The sequence below is a fragment of the Elgaria multicarinata genome, chromosome 14, assembly GCF_023053635.1.
Source record: "Elgaria multicarinata webbii isolate HBS135686 ecotype San Diego chromosome 14, rElgMul1.1.pri, whole genome shotgun sequence".
Taxonomy (NCBI): Eukaryota; Metazoa; Chordata; class Lepidosauria; order Squamata; family Anguidae; genus Elgaria; species Elgaria multicarinata.
The window spans coordinates 2,330,040-2,345,713 of record NC_086184.1 but is presented as its reverse complement, the minus strand read 5'-3'; the positions used below and the strand labels follow the sequence as shown (position 1 = coordinate 2,345,713).

General features: G+C 49.1%; 1 protein-coding gene across 1 annotated transcript in view; it reads right to left on the bottom strand.

Moving 5' to 3' along the window:
- Window positions 1-15,674, bottom strand: part of PIEZO1 (piezo type mechanosensitive ion channel component 1 (Er blood group)) — a 125,200-nt gene that overhangs the window by 82,565 nt on the left and 26,961 nt on the right. The window contains exon 2 of the mRNA XM_063141292.1: window positions 2,406-2,501. Coding sequence (XP_062997362.1) covers window positions 2,406-2,501 — 96 coding nt within the window. The remainder of the gene's footprint in view (window positions 1-2,405; window positions 2,502-15,674) is intronic.

Below are 15,674 nucleotides of genomic sequence, written 5' to 3'. Positions count from 1 at the left end.
TCCCTCATCTGTGCTCCCGCACCAGGCTGGCAATAGGGAAATAATATTCTCTCTCCCTTAAGAGGAACATTTCTTCTTTGCACATAATGTATGGAGACATGTATTTCTTTATTTACAAAATGTATCGACTGTTCTGTATGTAGCAAGATTCCTGAACGGTGAATAATAACAAAAGAAAAAGAATCAAAATACAGATTAGAAATGTTTTAAAACCAACTTATGCCAATATAAACCAATAAAACTGTGGCTGGTCACTCGGGAAAGGTTTGTTTTAAATAAAAGGCGCCGAAAACAAAACAATGTTGGCGTCTGCCTTACATCAACTGGCAAGAAATAGGCCACGGTGGGGGAAGCAATACGCTGAAGTTCTGCCACCAGTGGACTCCCAAGGGCCCTGCATGGTAACGTTCGCATCAATCCTGGCTTTGGCCCTAGGGTTGGTTTGCCCTCGTGGCCTCTCTCTGTGGCTACACGTGGCTCACTAGCCGTCTGGGTCTCGAACGAGCCAGGTTAGCACTTGTTGACTGTTGAATTTCTTAGCGGTTGGCTTCCCCCCTTTCCTGTTTAAGGAAGACTATAAGAAGACAAGCCTAGTCTGAAAGCAAAGAAGACGAGAACAAGGGGGAAAGTCAGCATTTGTAGTCAAAAAGAAAACTTGTAAAGGACCCGTCTGGGTGAAGAACTAGAACTTCCTGCTTGCTTGATTTCAGACTGAGAGGAGAGACCTGCCAGGCATGCAACGGGTGGACAAGCTGCCCCCACTCCTAGCAAAAGCAATTACCGGGCCGGGCAAACTGACCTGCCCTTCCCATCAGGAAGACTTCATTACACCAACTATCACAAGCCGGAGATGGCCGTGGCAGCTGGCCAGAAACAGGCGGCTGAACACACAGTCAAGGGCCGGTTGCATACAAGACCCCTGGGACGGGCTGGTCAGGAAGGAAACCAACAGCAAACTGTCCAAGTGGGGAGGGAGGGGACCGAAGGAAGAATGGAAAACAAGGGCGTTTGCGCCCACTGGGCCCCGTCACACCGCTCCAGGGGCAGCCGTGAGCCACGGGAGAGCAGGACGTTGCAAGCAGAGGGGATTTTATAGCTCCACCACACACCCCACTGACGCCGCCACGGCCCCTGTGGTTCCTCCTACACTTTCCTCTGCGGCATCGAATAGCTAGGAGATCAGCGAGACAGATCAACCAGGTTGTATGGATCCGTGTGCTTTTTTAAGAAACAACGACCAGAAGACGTAGCAATGCCTACTAGCGCTTCCACCTAAGGCTTTGGGCATGCTGTTACCTTGCCTAACTCACAGAATTTTATGGGGAGGGCGGTCTAGACTAGGGTATTGAACCTCAGGCCTCTGGGCCACGTCTGGCTCACCTGGGGCTTCCGATCTGACCCCAGGGTTACCCCAAAAGCCAGAGTTCACAATCCAACAGCAAAACATGACTTCTCTTCCTGGGTTGTTCAAAGTTGACAACCGATAGTTAAACCACAGTAGAGAGCTCACAAGTAACGACAGCCTACGATTCAACAACCTCCCACGATTCAACGACAACCCGTAGTTAAATCATAGAGCAGAGTTCGCATGTAACAACAACCCCTGGTTCAATCCATGGTTTTAGATTGTAAGCTTCTGGGCAGGATACTGTTGCTGATTTATTTGTACATACTGTACAGCACCAGGTACATTGTTGGTGCTATATAAATAAATATTAATAATAAGAACACCAAACCATATGCTGAGTTGTTGTTACATTACGCTGACCCTATGAAAAGGAGGACCGGCTCCTGTATCTTTAACAGTTGCATAGAAAAGGGAATTTCAGCCGGTGTCATTGGTATATATGGGGAACCTGGAGAAATTCCCTCTTCATCACAACAGTAGAAGCTGCAGGAGCCCTGCCCTCTTTTAAATCTGGTCACTCTAATACAGCTCCTGCACCTTTAACTGCTGTGATGAAGAGGGGATTTCACCAGGTTCTCCATATATGCAAATGACACCTGCTGAAATTCCCTTTTCTATGCAACTGTTAAAGATACAGGAGCCCTGTCCTCCTTTGCATAGGGTCACCCTAGAAAATCTGCACAAAAACCAACAGACACCAAACAATTAGTTTCTGGGAAAAGGGGTGCGTGTGGCCCTCTGGACGGCAGGATTCGTCACTCCAGAGGTGCCAGGTTTGGCCCATGGGCCTGAGGTTCAACAGCCCTGGCTTATAGTAAACTGTTTCCTGAAATGTGGAGCCAGGAACAAAACATGGAAGCTCATAATTTGCAGAATGATTCAACTCACACACACAGCCCAAAAGCCACGTGTTCTTTGATTGCACAAAGTTGGGAATGGTAAACACACACCCCTTCTTAAATGGAAAAACAAAGCTAGGAAAATCCAGATGCCTTACCTTTAATGGTAGATTCAGTAGGGCCCAGGAACCAGGGCAAGAGCAGGAGGTAGAGAAGATACACTAGGGAGAGGGCGTTGAACCGGAACAGACATGCTGCAGAGAGAGAGAAAGAGAAAATCAGCACAGGATCAGCTGAATCTGTTTAGCCTGGAGAAGAGAAGATGGAGGGGAGACATGATAGCACTCTTCAAATACTTGAAAGGTTGTCACACAGAGGAGGGCCAGGATCTCTTCTCCATCCTTCCAGAGTGCAGGACGCGGAATAACGGGCTCAAGTTAAAGGAAGCCAGATTCCGGCTGGACATCAGGAAAAACTTCCTGACTGTTAGAGCAGTACGACAATGGAATCAGTTACCTAGGGAGGTTGTGGGCTCTCCCACACTGGAGGCCTTCAAGAGGCAGCTGGACAACCATCTGCCAGGGATGCTTTAGGGTGGATTCCTGCATTGAGCAGGGAGTTGGACTCGATGGCCTTGCAGGCCCCTTCCAACTCTACTATTCTATGATTCTATGATTCTACACATGCTCCAGAACTCTTTATACATTATTACTGCACATTTCCTGGCACAAATGAAAACATGATTGAGGCCTAAAGTGCAGTTAATGTCCCAGTTTAAACCCCTGGGCTTAAGCCACAATGAGCACGAGGAGGAAAAAAATAAAGCGTGGAAAGAGATTGCTAAAGCAGAACAATTTGGATTCTTCCAAGCTCTTTCCCTTCTATGTTTTCCATCCCTCTCTCTGCAGGCACACGGGAGGTAAACTCGTGGGGGCAGAGAGCAGACTGCCCAAACAAGCTGTCATTTTCCTGGGTCACACATCGATCAACCGTCGATCACCCACCCAGCAGGTTGGCTGAGAACAGAGAAGCCACAGATGTTTCCGTCCGGATGGCTCCAAGTAAAGGAAAGATGGCTACAGAAACTGCACAAAAGCCAAGTTCACGACGGGAGCTATCTCAGGTCAAGGCGCTCTGTGAATCCACCAGGACTACCCGAGGGAAAGGCAGCAATTAGATTTACTGGGTGACCGGCGGTTCTTGTGTTATATGACAGGGAGAAGAAAATCTCTTTTATTGTCGTGTTTCCAAAACTTATTTGTTTTTACGCTATGTTATAATTTTTTTGTTTTTAAAACAGATTTTATGGTTAGCCACCCCTTGAGCACCGTTTCTTTTGTGCTGAAAGGTAGGATAGACGTTAAATAAATAGATCTTCTCTCTATCTCATGACACTTAGAGACTACCTGGTTTACTAACTGATGGCACCATCATTTGTGGGCTTTGTTTCCAGCGGTCTGGAAACAAAGCCCTATGAAGAGAGACTGAAAGAACTGGGCATGTTTATCCTGGAGAAGAGGAGATTGAGGGGAGACATGATAGCACTCTTCAAATACTTAAAAGGTTGTCACACAGAGGAGGGTCAGGATCTCTTCTCGATCCTCCCAGAGTGCAGGATACGGAATAAGGGACTCAAGTTAAAGGAAGCCAGATTCCGGCTGGACATCAGGAAAAACTTCCTGACTGTTAGAGCAGTATGATAATGGAATCAGTTACCTAGGGAGGTGGTGGGCTCTCCCACACTCGAGGCCTTCAAGAGGCAGCTGGAGAAGCATCTGTCAGGGATGCTTTAGGGTGGATTCCTGCATTGAGCAGGAGGTTGGACTCGATGGCCTTGTAGGCCCCTTCCAACTCTGCTATTCTATGATTCTATGGCAAACTTCATGTAGCGGTAGATCTTCAGGTGACTTGCAGTAGATCAGCAAGGATTTCTAACTCCCAATTGTCTAACAATAGCAGCAACCAACTTATTGTCATCCTGCCCCTGGTGAAATGAAGAGAGGGGTGTTTCTTGTGTGTGTAAGGACTATGAGCTCCGTTCAGTTCTGTTCCCTTAAAACAAAATTCCTGGGCTCAGGAATTCTGTGTATGTTTTTTTTGCACCAGGCTTTGGATGATGAAACTCAAGTCTCTAGTAAAGAAACAAAAACAAAGTAGGTCCCACAAGCCAAAAGTCTCTGCATTGCTGCTATAACCTCTGTGCTGCAATTAGTAATGTATCAGTGCTTTGCAAATGCTAAAAATAATAATAATAGTAACACATATAGTAACACTTGATCCTCCCAGAGTGCAGGACACGGAATAATGGGCTCAAGTTAAAGGAAGCCAGATTCCGGCTGGACATCAGGAACAAACTTCCTGACTGTTAGAGCAGTACGACAATGCAATCAGTTACCTAGGGAGGTGGTGGGCTCTCCCACACTAGAGGCCTTCAAGAGGCAGCTGGACAACCATCTGTCAGGAATGCTTTAGGGTGGATTCCTGCATTGAGCAGGGGGTTGGACTCGATGGCCTTGTAGGCCCCTTCCAACTCTGCTATTCTATGATTCTATGATCTAAGTTCGGAGCTCTCTCTCCGCTCAAGGGTAGAAGAGACACTTTTCAACCCGTGTTGTTTTCCTTCCCAGGCTCAGTTTGGCCCCCCGGACACTTGACAAAAACATTGCTTCAGAAACCCACAGCGAAGGTGAAAGCAAACCGAAGGCAAAGGCGGAGATATCACTTTTCAAAGCCAGGGAGAGAGAAATTAGCCTTCCAGTAAGACATCTCTCCGTAGGAAGGACAGGGTATCTAGCGATGTCATTCCTGCCCCTTGCACAGGCTAGGCTGCCTGGGCTTCAGGATTAAACCCCCGCCCCATCAGAGCACCACCAGTATGACCAGGAATCTCTTGTTGTTCACCCCCCTTTCAAAAACAAGACCTGACAGAATCTCCCGGGGGCTCTTAGCCATAGTCTTTGCAAACTACCCAGCCAGCCTTTCCCTCCCCTCAGCCCAATTTCCATTAGTGCAACCACTTAAAAAACAAACAGCAGTCACTTGAAAGGAAAACATGTCAGATTTCCCCCTCTTCCTGCCTCAACCTTCCCACCCCCCTCCACACACCCCGGCTCCAGAGCTATACGATTGCACAATCTAAATGCACTGAAGAAGCTGGCTTTGGGGTCCATCTCCCTTTCCAACCGGCCGGCTGCCAGAAGCAACTTTTTATTTTTACCAGAAAAAGAAAAGAAAAAAAAAGAAAACCGAAAACAAGAAGAACGGGTAAAATGAAGCCTGTGTGTTTCTAAAAAAAAATCAATCCAATGTGACGCTAAAAGCAAGCAGAAGGTTGGAGACACTGATCAGAGTTTCAGCGTGTTCAGAGGAGGGCAACCAGGCTGATCAGGGGTCTGGAAACAAAGCCCTATGAGGAGAGACTAAAAGAACTGGGCATGTTTAGCCTGGAGAAGAGGAGATTGAGGGGAGACATGAGAGCACTCTTCAAATACTTGAAAGGTTGTCACACAGAGGAGGGCCAGGATCTCTTCTCGATCCTCCCAGAGTGCAGGACACGGAATAACGGTCTCAAGTTAAAGGAAGCCAGATTCCAGCTGGACATCAGGAAAAACTTCCTGACTGTTAGAGCAGTATGACAATGGAATCAGTTCCCTAGGGAGGTTGTGGGCTCTCCCACACTAGAGGCCTTCAAGAGGCAGCTGGACAAGCATCTGTCGGGGATGCTTTAGGGTGGATTCCTGCATTGAGCAGGGGGTTGGACTCGATGGCCTTGTAGGCCCCTTCCAACACTGCTATTCTATGATTCTATGGAAATTGGGGGGGGGGGAGAAAGATTTGCAAGGTTCCAGCGTGTTGCTCTCTTGATGCCTTATGCAATAGCTGTGCTGTTCATTTGCCCCCACCTGCTCCAGCCTCACTGCCTCCCTGAAATAATTCAACATCCACTCCAGAACTAAGCAACTAATCAGGAAAAAGGGGGGGAAGGGGGGGAAGAGAGAATGAGAAAAACTGGAGATGTCACCACAATCCGCAACTTTTCAGCAATCTCTCTCCAGCTGAATTTATCTGGCTGCAACAAGGCCAGCTCCTTGGCTTTTGCCAACATGAACCTTGCCAGTGTTAGCAGGCAATAATGCAGCCCAGCGGCTTTGGGAGTGCAGCCCCGTAAGCTCCCGCTCCAGGACGGCACCACGACGGCACCACGGGGGCTTGCCTCCCCCCGTTTTAGAAATCAGCCCCAGGTCCACAGGGCATCTGACAGCGCAGACCACACACACACTCACCGCAGAGGATTCAGAGCTTTAACTTGCTCATGGCCCGACTACAAATCCTTTGATGCAATCACAAGACTAACTGTCCTAATTGTCGGAGGTTATTTTTAGGCAATAAATAAATAAATGACGCTTTGATTTTGGGAGTATAAACCATTTGCCGGGCCCTGAACTTGGTGGAGGAATTTGGAGCGAGGGGGTGATGTGGCGCCTCGAGGCGGCCTTGTGTGTTATCCTCAGCACAGCTGGGAGGAACAGCTGCAGATTTGCCCGTCTGGAACTGTTATCAGCCCAGGCAGCTACCGTATTTCTTCGATTCTAAGACACACTTTTTCCCCCATATAAGCATCTCTAAAACCAGGGTGCGTCTTAGAATCGCGGGTGCGATTATTATTCTTAGAATCAGAGCTTTTTTTCTGTGGGTGGCACTGAAATGAATGTGCGTCTTACAATCGATGGCGTCTTACAATCGAAGAAATACGGTATCTGATGCGGCCCAGCTACCTGCGTGGATACAGCAGCCTGGGCAAAGGGAGGCTCACGCCAACCTTGGAGGTACACTAGTAAACCTCCGTCCCAGATTTTTGCCCAAGTTTACACAACTGGTTTGGGAGGTTTCTATTAAGAGGATAAGTGTGTGTGTGCATGTGCGCGCGTGTGTGTGAGTCTATCCACACCATAGCACCAAGACCATAAAACCTGGACTCCTGAAACTTGGTGTGCACGCTAAGGGGGCCCTAGGGATGTAAACCTCAGGGTTATTTATGTTTAAGTAACTTAAATCAGTCCATAAAGGACCCCAAGTGAAGTTATCTTACACTGCCCAATGCTCATCCCATAAACTGCTACAAGAGCTGTGACACCCCATAAGAACATCAGAAGTGTCCTGATGCTGGATCAGGCCAAGGGTCCATCTAGTCCAGCGCTCTGTTCACACAGTGGCCGAGCAGCTGTTGACTAGGAACTCACAAGCAAGACACAAGTGCAACAGCACCCTCCCACCCATGTTCCCCATAAGTTTACCACCTCTGATACTGGAAGAAGCACAGACCCATCAGCACCAGAAGCCGTTAATGGGCTTCTCCTCCAAGAATTTGTCCTGTCCTCATTTAAAGCCATCCAAACTGGAGGCCATCACTACATCCTGTGGCAGTGAATTCCAAAGTTGAAGTCTGTGCTGTGTGAAGAAGTCCTTCCTTTCATAAGAACATCAGAACAGCCATGCTGGATCAGACCAAGGGTCCATCTAGTCTAGCACTCTGTTCACACAGTGGCCAACTAGCCATCGGCCTGGGTTGAACAAGCAGGACATGGTGCAACAGCACCCTCCCGCCCATGTTCCCCAGCAACTGGTGCACACAGGCTTATTGCCCCAAATACTGGAGATAGCACACAACCATCAGGGCTACTAGCCCTGGATAGCCTTCGCCTCCAGGAATTGATCCAACCCCCTTTTAAAGCCATCCAGATTGGTGGCCATCACTACATCCTGTGGTAGTGAGTTCCATAAGTTAACTATGCACTGTGTGAAAAAGTACTTCCTTTTATTGGTCCTGGATCTCCCACCAATCAGCTTCATGGGATGACCCCGGGTTCTAACATTTTGAGAGAAGTAGAAAAATGTCTCCCTATCCACCTTCTCCACACCAGGCATAATTTTGTGCACCTCTATCAGGTCTCCCCTTAGCCTCCTCTTTTCCAAGCTAAACAATCCCAGCTGTCGTAACCTTCCCTCCTAGGGGAGATGCTCCAGCCCCTTAATCATTTGAGTTGCCCTTTTCTGCACTTTTTCCAGCTCCATAATATCCTTTTTTAGATGTGGAGACCAGAACTGTAAACAGTACTCTAAGTGTGGTCGCACCATAGATTTGTCTAAGGGCAGTGCGATACCGGCCGTTTTATTCTCAATTCCTTTTCTTATAATGCCTAACATGGAGTTTGCCTTCTTTACAGCGGCTGCACACTGGGTGGACATTTTCATCTGTCCTAAACCTCTCACTAATCAGCTTCATGGGGGGGGGGGGGATCTACACTATTGCTTTTAAAGCGCTTTAAAGCACTTTGAAAACGTTTTGAAAACTGTATATGCAGTGTGTCCTGGGCTCCAACAGTTGTCAAAACTGTTATAAAGCGCTTTAAAGCTGTAGTGTAGATCCCCCCGGGATGTGACCCCTTTGGGCTCTAGTATTAAGAGAGAGGAGGAAAAACCTCTATCATTCTCCCCTCAGCCTCCTTTTTTCCAAGCTAAACAATCCCAGCTGTTTTAACCTGCTTTTCCAGCCCTACAATATTTTTTTTAAGTATGTTGACCAGAACTGCACACAGTATATCAAGTGTGGTCACACCTTGCTTTTGAATGAAGGGGAAGCGAGACTTTCCTGTGTTCACCAGGCAAATGCAAGGGAACCCCTCCTCCAAGGAATTTCAAAACGAATTTAGTGGAACTGCTCCTCCGGAAGTATGCCTGAGCACACACAGAGCCAGCACAGTCACGCCTAGCAAGAAACGCAAAGACTCAGGAATGGCACTAGCGTTTTGTGGTGAGCTTCGAACGAAATTGACTTTATTAGGCCGTCTCAGAGGTCAAAGAAAAAAGCGCAAATTTCGGAGATCTTCAGATTGCTTTGTCTGCCAAAACATTGCAAAAAAGCAAGTTGGTGGCGAGGTACGTGCGTCCGCTGAGAAGGGGAGGGAAGAAAAACTCCCCCCTCCTAGTTCGTCCCCCCTCCATCCTCCTTTCTGCAATGTCCTGCCTGATGAAAATATCTGAAGATCTCAGAAGCTTGCACATTCTTATGGCCTTTGTGTCGGCTCCTTAAAGCTGTTCCACTGATATGGATTTTGGATTCCCCCCTCCCGCCTTGTAGCCAACATGGGTATCTTTGCTTTTTCAAGTAAACAAAACAAAACAGAAAACCCACCCCCAAGGAACCATTGGTCATCACCTCCATAATTCGAAGTCTTTTACATTTCTTCCCCCACCCCAAATACTAAGAGGAAGAGTTTGGGCATGAGAGATAGAGAAAGGGATGCCCCATGTCTCCTGCCGACCACTAGCCCTGCTCCATGCCCAATTTAAAACGGCAGGATGTGTGCCCTTGGATCTGAGCACCCGCCAGGGGAGGTGAAAGTAGCATCCAGACCCCAAGTACTTCTCCTGTTGGACTTGATCCTGCAATAACTTCACCCCTACTGGCCCCAACACTCTCTTGGCTGCCTGCATCTCCACTCCTCAAACCAAGGGAAGATCTGGGCACTAAAGACTGTAGCATGCCGTATTACCTGTTGGGAGGCAGCAAAAAAGACCCAACAGTGGCCCGGGCCTGCAGGAAGTCACACGCCTGGCTGCAAAACCCCACTGACTCCCCTGTGATGGCTGCCAAGGGCAAAGCCGTGCATGAGCTCATGGAACAAAAATGCCTCCTCCCGTGCCAGTGAAGCAAAGATGGACCTTTCCCGAGCGCAGCCTGGATTTGTGAAGCTTATCTGACCATCGGCTGCAAAGTCCCTTGTGCACAGGACCGGAGACCCCGGTTCCTGGAGGAGGGGAAAGCATTGTTTGAATCTATCCACTTGGGACCGGGAAGGCTTCAGCCCCAGGGGGGCATTTTGATCACTAACGTGCGAACTTTCTTCTGGTAGCGAGTTTTTGCTTCCCTGCCCGCTCATAAATCTGGCCTTAATTCTCAGTGCTTTTTTATTTGTCCGTTTCGTTCTTACCCCACCCTTCCTCCAAGGGCACATGGTCCTTCCCCTCCGCTATTTAATCCTCACAACAACCTTGCGAGGAAGAGCTTTGGCTGAGAGATGGTGGCTCAGCCAAAGTCACCAGCTGGTCAGCTTCATGGCCAAGCAGGGATTCGAACCTGGGTCTTCTCCTGCCTAGTCTGACACTCTAACCATTGCACTGCACTTCCTACTAACAAGATGCATCTCTCCCCCTTCTCAATCCTGTGTGAGATTTCCCCCCAGCCAAATGGACCTATGACTCCCTTCACCACACCATTCGTCAACTTTCTCTTGCTGCTAGTTCCACCGCCCCCTCCCACCACTACACCCCAAGCTGTTCGAACGGGGCGGGAAACAGTATTTTTTATTGGCCCCAAAAGCCACATTGGCATCCAGGAAGCATGCTGAGGACTGTGCTAGATCCCATTCTCTCTCTCACACACACACACAAACATACACCACTGAGAAAGGCGAGGTGCACTTTTGGGAATCATTACCCGGTCACTACGTTCAACATCTAAGGTCCTCCTCCGGGTGCCCACTCTGAGAGAGGCTTGGAGTGTGGCAACGAGGGACAGGGCCTTTTCGGTGGTGGCCCCCAGACTACGGAACGATCTCCCTGACGAGGCTCGCCTGGCACCAACGCTGCTATCTTTCTGGCACCAGGTTAAGACTTTCCTCTTTGCCCAGGCATATGGCAGCACATCCTAATCACCCACATGTTTAGTTTTTTTAACAGTTCATAATGCTCTATGTGTGTATGTTCTGTGTTTTAAAATTTTAAATTTTGTATACTTGTTTTTATCTCGATTTTAGAATTTCTGTGAACCGCCCAGAGGGCTCTGGCTATGGGGGCGGTATATAAGTGTAATAAATAAATATTACCTCAAGAGTCTCCAAGGGTTAGCTTGCCTCCTCCCTCCCCCTCCTCTTTGGGGCAGGGCTTCAGTGGGTCACAAGGGGAGGCCCTGTGGGCCAGAAGCGGCCCGTGGCCTAGAGCTCTCCTTTCCCCGGGTTGGAGCCATTGGAATATTCCATGACGCCCTAGTAACTCAGTCAATGGAGGAACGGGGTGGAGGGCAGGCAACAGGCTGTCATAGGAAAGGGTCTCACCATAGCAAGGCCTGGAGCACGGCTTGGAAGGAGTGGCTAGAAGCAGCCCCAGATCTCAAAGCCCAGGCCTAAAAGGTCCGGGCAGCCCAGACAGGCTCACGCTGTGACCGCAGAGCTTGGTGCTCACTGCTAGCAGTGGAAGAAACTGGCAGACAGGAAGAGTGGCCGAGGGCAGGGTCCTTCTCATCCATCTGGGGGTAAAAAATATATGAGCAAACGTCCCGTAGTGAGGGGCTGGCTGAAGGCCCCGATCCCTCCCTCCCCTCTCCTGGCTCGGCTCCAGCGCCAATAGTTTAACCATATTTGGAGTGGAAGTTGCAAGCAGCGCAAGAAAGAAGCATCGCTGAGACACACCCTGGGCAGAAGGGATCCCCACCGTCTCCTCCGGCGACCGGCCTGCCTCCTCCCTCACCAGCAGCCTGGCTGTAAACCTTCCACAAAGGGCCTTGCGCCTCGACACGGCGCAAAGTGCAGAGTGCAGGACACGGAATAACAGGCTCAAGTGACAGGAAGCCAGATTCTGGCTGGACATCGGGGGAAACTTCCTAACTGTTAGAGCAGTGTGACAATGGAACCAGTTACCTAGGGAGGTGGTGGGCTCCCCCCCACAAGAGGCCTTCAAGAGGCAGCTGGACAAGCATCTGTCAGGGATGCTGTAGGGTGGATTCCTGCATTGAGCAGGGGGTTGGACTCGATGGCCTTGTAGGCCCCTTCCAACTCTGCTATTCTATGATTCTATGACAATGGAACCAGTTACCTAGGGAGGTTGTGGGCTCTCCCACACTAGAGGCCTTCAAGAGGCAGCTGGACAAGCATCTGTCAGGGATGCTCTAGGGTGGATTCCTGCATTGAGCAGGGGGTTGGACTCGATGGCCTTGTAGGCCCCTTCCAACTCTGCTATTCTATGATTCTATGACAATGGAACCAGTTACCTAGGGAGGTTGTGGGCTCTCCCACACTAGAGGCCTTCAAGAGGCAGCTGGACAACCATCTGTCAGGGATGCTTTAGGGTGGATTCCTGCATTGAGCAGGGGGTTGGACTCGATGGCCTTGTAGGCCCCTTCCAACTCTACTATTCGATGATCCTATGAAGTTTGCATTAGTGTTCAAAAGGGAGGGCCTCTTCCGACGGTGGCTATCTTTGCCAATTAGAAACCTCCAGATTGTTTAAATCCTCCAAAGAGATCATAAGAACATGAGAAGAGCCCTGATGCTGGATCAGACCCAGGGTCCATCTAGTCCAGCACTCTGTTCGCACAGTGGCCAACAGCTGCCCATGGGAAACCCACACGCAGAACATGAGTGCAACAGCAACCTCACACCCATGTTCCCCAGCAACTGGTGCATATAGGCTTACAGCCTCGGAGGTTTGGTCATCACCCTAAAAAGCACAGGCTTTAACCCCCAGTGTGCATTACTAAGTGTTCCCGGGCAAGCCAGGGCAGCACCCAACCCCTCCCTGTCTTGCAATGCAGGACAATGGAAGGTCAAACATATTTGTCCGATAACTCAACATCTCCGTTCAGTTGTGGCTGGTGGCAGATTTAGACAGCCAAGGTGATCCTTTCCCCCTTTTTCTTTTCAAAACACAACCATCCACAGGGATGCCCCTGCTAAAAAAAATGTAAGAGCACAGCTAACACAAAATCAGCCCGGCCAAGCACAGCAAAGGGTTGCAAGCGGACGGTGTGCTCTTACGCTCCCCCTGCAAGCCAACTCCTTGGGGTATTCTGAAACATCTGTGCCGCGCTTGGCCCACAGGGTATTTGGCTGCGGAGCGTGTCGCTGGCCGCCAAACGTGGGCTGCCGCTCCACCAAAATGTTGAGCTACCGCGTCTTCCAGCAGCTTGGCAATCTGGTACGATGCATTCCACTTTTGATTTGATGCCCTCCGTCCCAAAAATAACCTTCCAAGACAAACGGCAAAGATGCAGAAGTAGGAACCACAAACCGGACGGACGGGAAGCAGCAGTTTGAGAACTATTTGGAGAAGGCGACAGAACAGGGAAAACGAGACTGCAGGTCCCTGGTCCTTCAAGACTGACAACAAGCAACCTTACAAGGCCGGGCTTGTTGCCGCCTGAGCAGATCAGGACACATTCTTGGAGGGAGAAGGGGGGCGTTGGGCCTCCTGTGGCATTGTTTTGTGCTTTGTCCTCAGTTTCTCAAACCTTCCAGCCAGGACTTGCTTACAGGGCACCGAGAGCAAAAACTCTCTTCTTCCGTGTGCTGCAGCACAGACCAGGTCGATCACATCACGAAGTCTCTGATGGACACCCCCATATGCAGCGGACACTGGAGGCTCCAGAATCTTCCTGCCATTCAAGAGATTAAAGCCTCTGGATGCCAATTTAATATTCAAAATAAAGGGCCCTGGTCCATCTGGTGAGTCTGTTTTTTTGTGATCAAAGATGCACATTAAGGGTGCAGCTCTACAGCATTGAGAAACTGGCCAGACTAGGAGTTCTATGTGGGGCTCCAGCCTGACTCGTTGCCTTGGTGCCATTAGGGACAAAGGTGAAGTAAGCAGCTCGCTCAGGGAATGGGACTGACTTCTGAGTATCAGCACACTTGCCAAGGCTTGGTGGGATGCAGGGATTGATGGGATGCAGGGATTGTCACACAGAGGAGGGCCAGGATCTCTTCTCGATCCTCCCAGAGTGCAGCACACGGAATAACGGGCTCAAGTTAAAGGAAGCCAGATTCTGGCTGGACATCAGGAAAAACTTCCTGACCGTTAGAGCAGTATGACAATGGAATCAGTTACCTAGGGAGGTTGTGGGCTCTCCCACACTAGAGGCAGCTGGACAACCACCTGTCAGGGATGCTTTAAGGTGGATTCCTGCATTGAGCAGGGGGTTGGACTCGATGGCCTTGTAGGCCCCTTCCAACTCTGCTACTCTATGATTCTATGAACTCATTGCCTTATAGGAACACAGAACATTCCCATTATACTGTCTGGGTTCACACAACATGCCAACCCACACTCAAGGTTGACTGTTGTTGAACCATGGGTTGTTTTGTTGTGTGAACTCAGCTTGTTAACAAACCATGGTTTGTTATCCATAAGCAACTCACAACCAACAACAAATTACGGGTTCTCTTTGTGGGTTATTTGTGGTTAACGAACCCTATCCAGTGGCAGGCTGAGCCTCACCAAAGCCACGACTTAGCTACCACCTCCCTGGCACAAGAACGGTGCACATTTTACAGTCAGAGCTGGCACCATCTCAACTACAGCCACTGGTCTGCTGCTGCTCACACACCTTCTTTGACATCATTGGTAGACAGTCTGAACCCTTATAATCCCCGTGGAGTACAAAAGTCACATGCACCATCATCAGAATCGTCGGCTACATTCTGGATTGCACAATTTAGGAGAGTCAGGGAGATGTTGAAAATCCAGCCTGACTGAGCAAAAGATCAGCCCATGAAAATCTGGCACAGTTTGCAGGGAGGGAGGGAAGAAGGAGTATTGTAAATAGAGCAAAAATTCCTCCAGAATCCTGGCAATAAAAACAACTGACATGCATTATGTCAGTTTCCCATGATACTGACCACATAGCAGTCACTTCAGTGGATGCTAGAGACCACCTGCGGGGCTGATTATTATCAGGATCCAGCAGTCATACTGGTAATTATCAGCCCCACCTACAGGTGATGCTATCTGCATTATTATCTTTTAAAAGAAACTGCACTTTAAATGCAACTATGCATTTACAGTAATGTAGCGTCAAGTTTGGCCCTCATTTATTTGTTGCAAGGTTCTACTTGGCACAGCAGCGCCAGCAGGTCCGTACAGCTGGGGGAATCATTAATGCTGGCACTGTTATCTCATGGTGGACGGAAGGGACTGTGATGCGGTCAACGTCACGGGAGCATTTGGCCCTTAGATGTGGGTAAAATTGGGAGCAAAAACAATGCTATTCAGTCAACAAGTCCAAAAAGAGTCCCTTGTACTTGAGCACATGGCAATCCCCCAAATGAACACTCATTCACGAACATGACTCAGCTCAGATAATTCTAAAAGTCATGAGGGGGGAACTGAAAATGAGCCGTGGGCTCAGGCAGTCCCACTTCCCCCGTCTTGGCTTCCTGTTTAGTGTTAGCCATAGTTTGCCGCGGTGTTGAAATGTGCAAAGCACAGTTAGCCCTTGCCCTCCAAATCACCATGAGAAACAACGGTTTCCAGTGGGCTCTAGTCCACTGAATAATATACCACAATAAATCTCTTAGGGGCAATCTTATGCATCTTTAGACTGAAAAATGTCCTAAAGGCAGAGGACTTCCCCTTTAGGCCTTTGAGGTGCCACA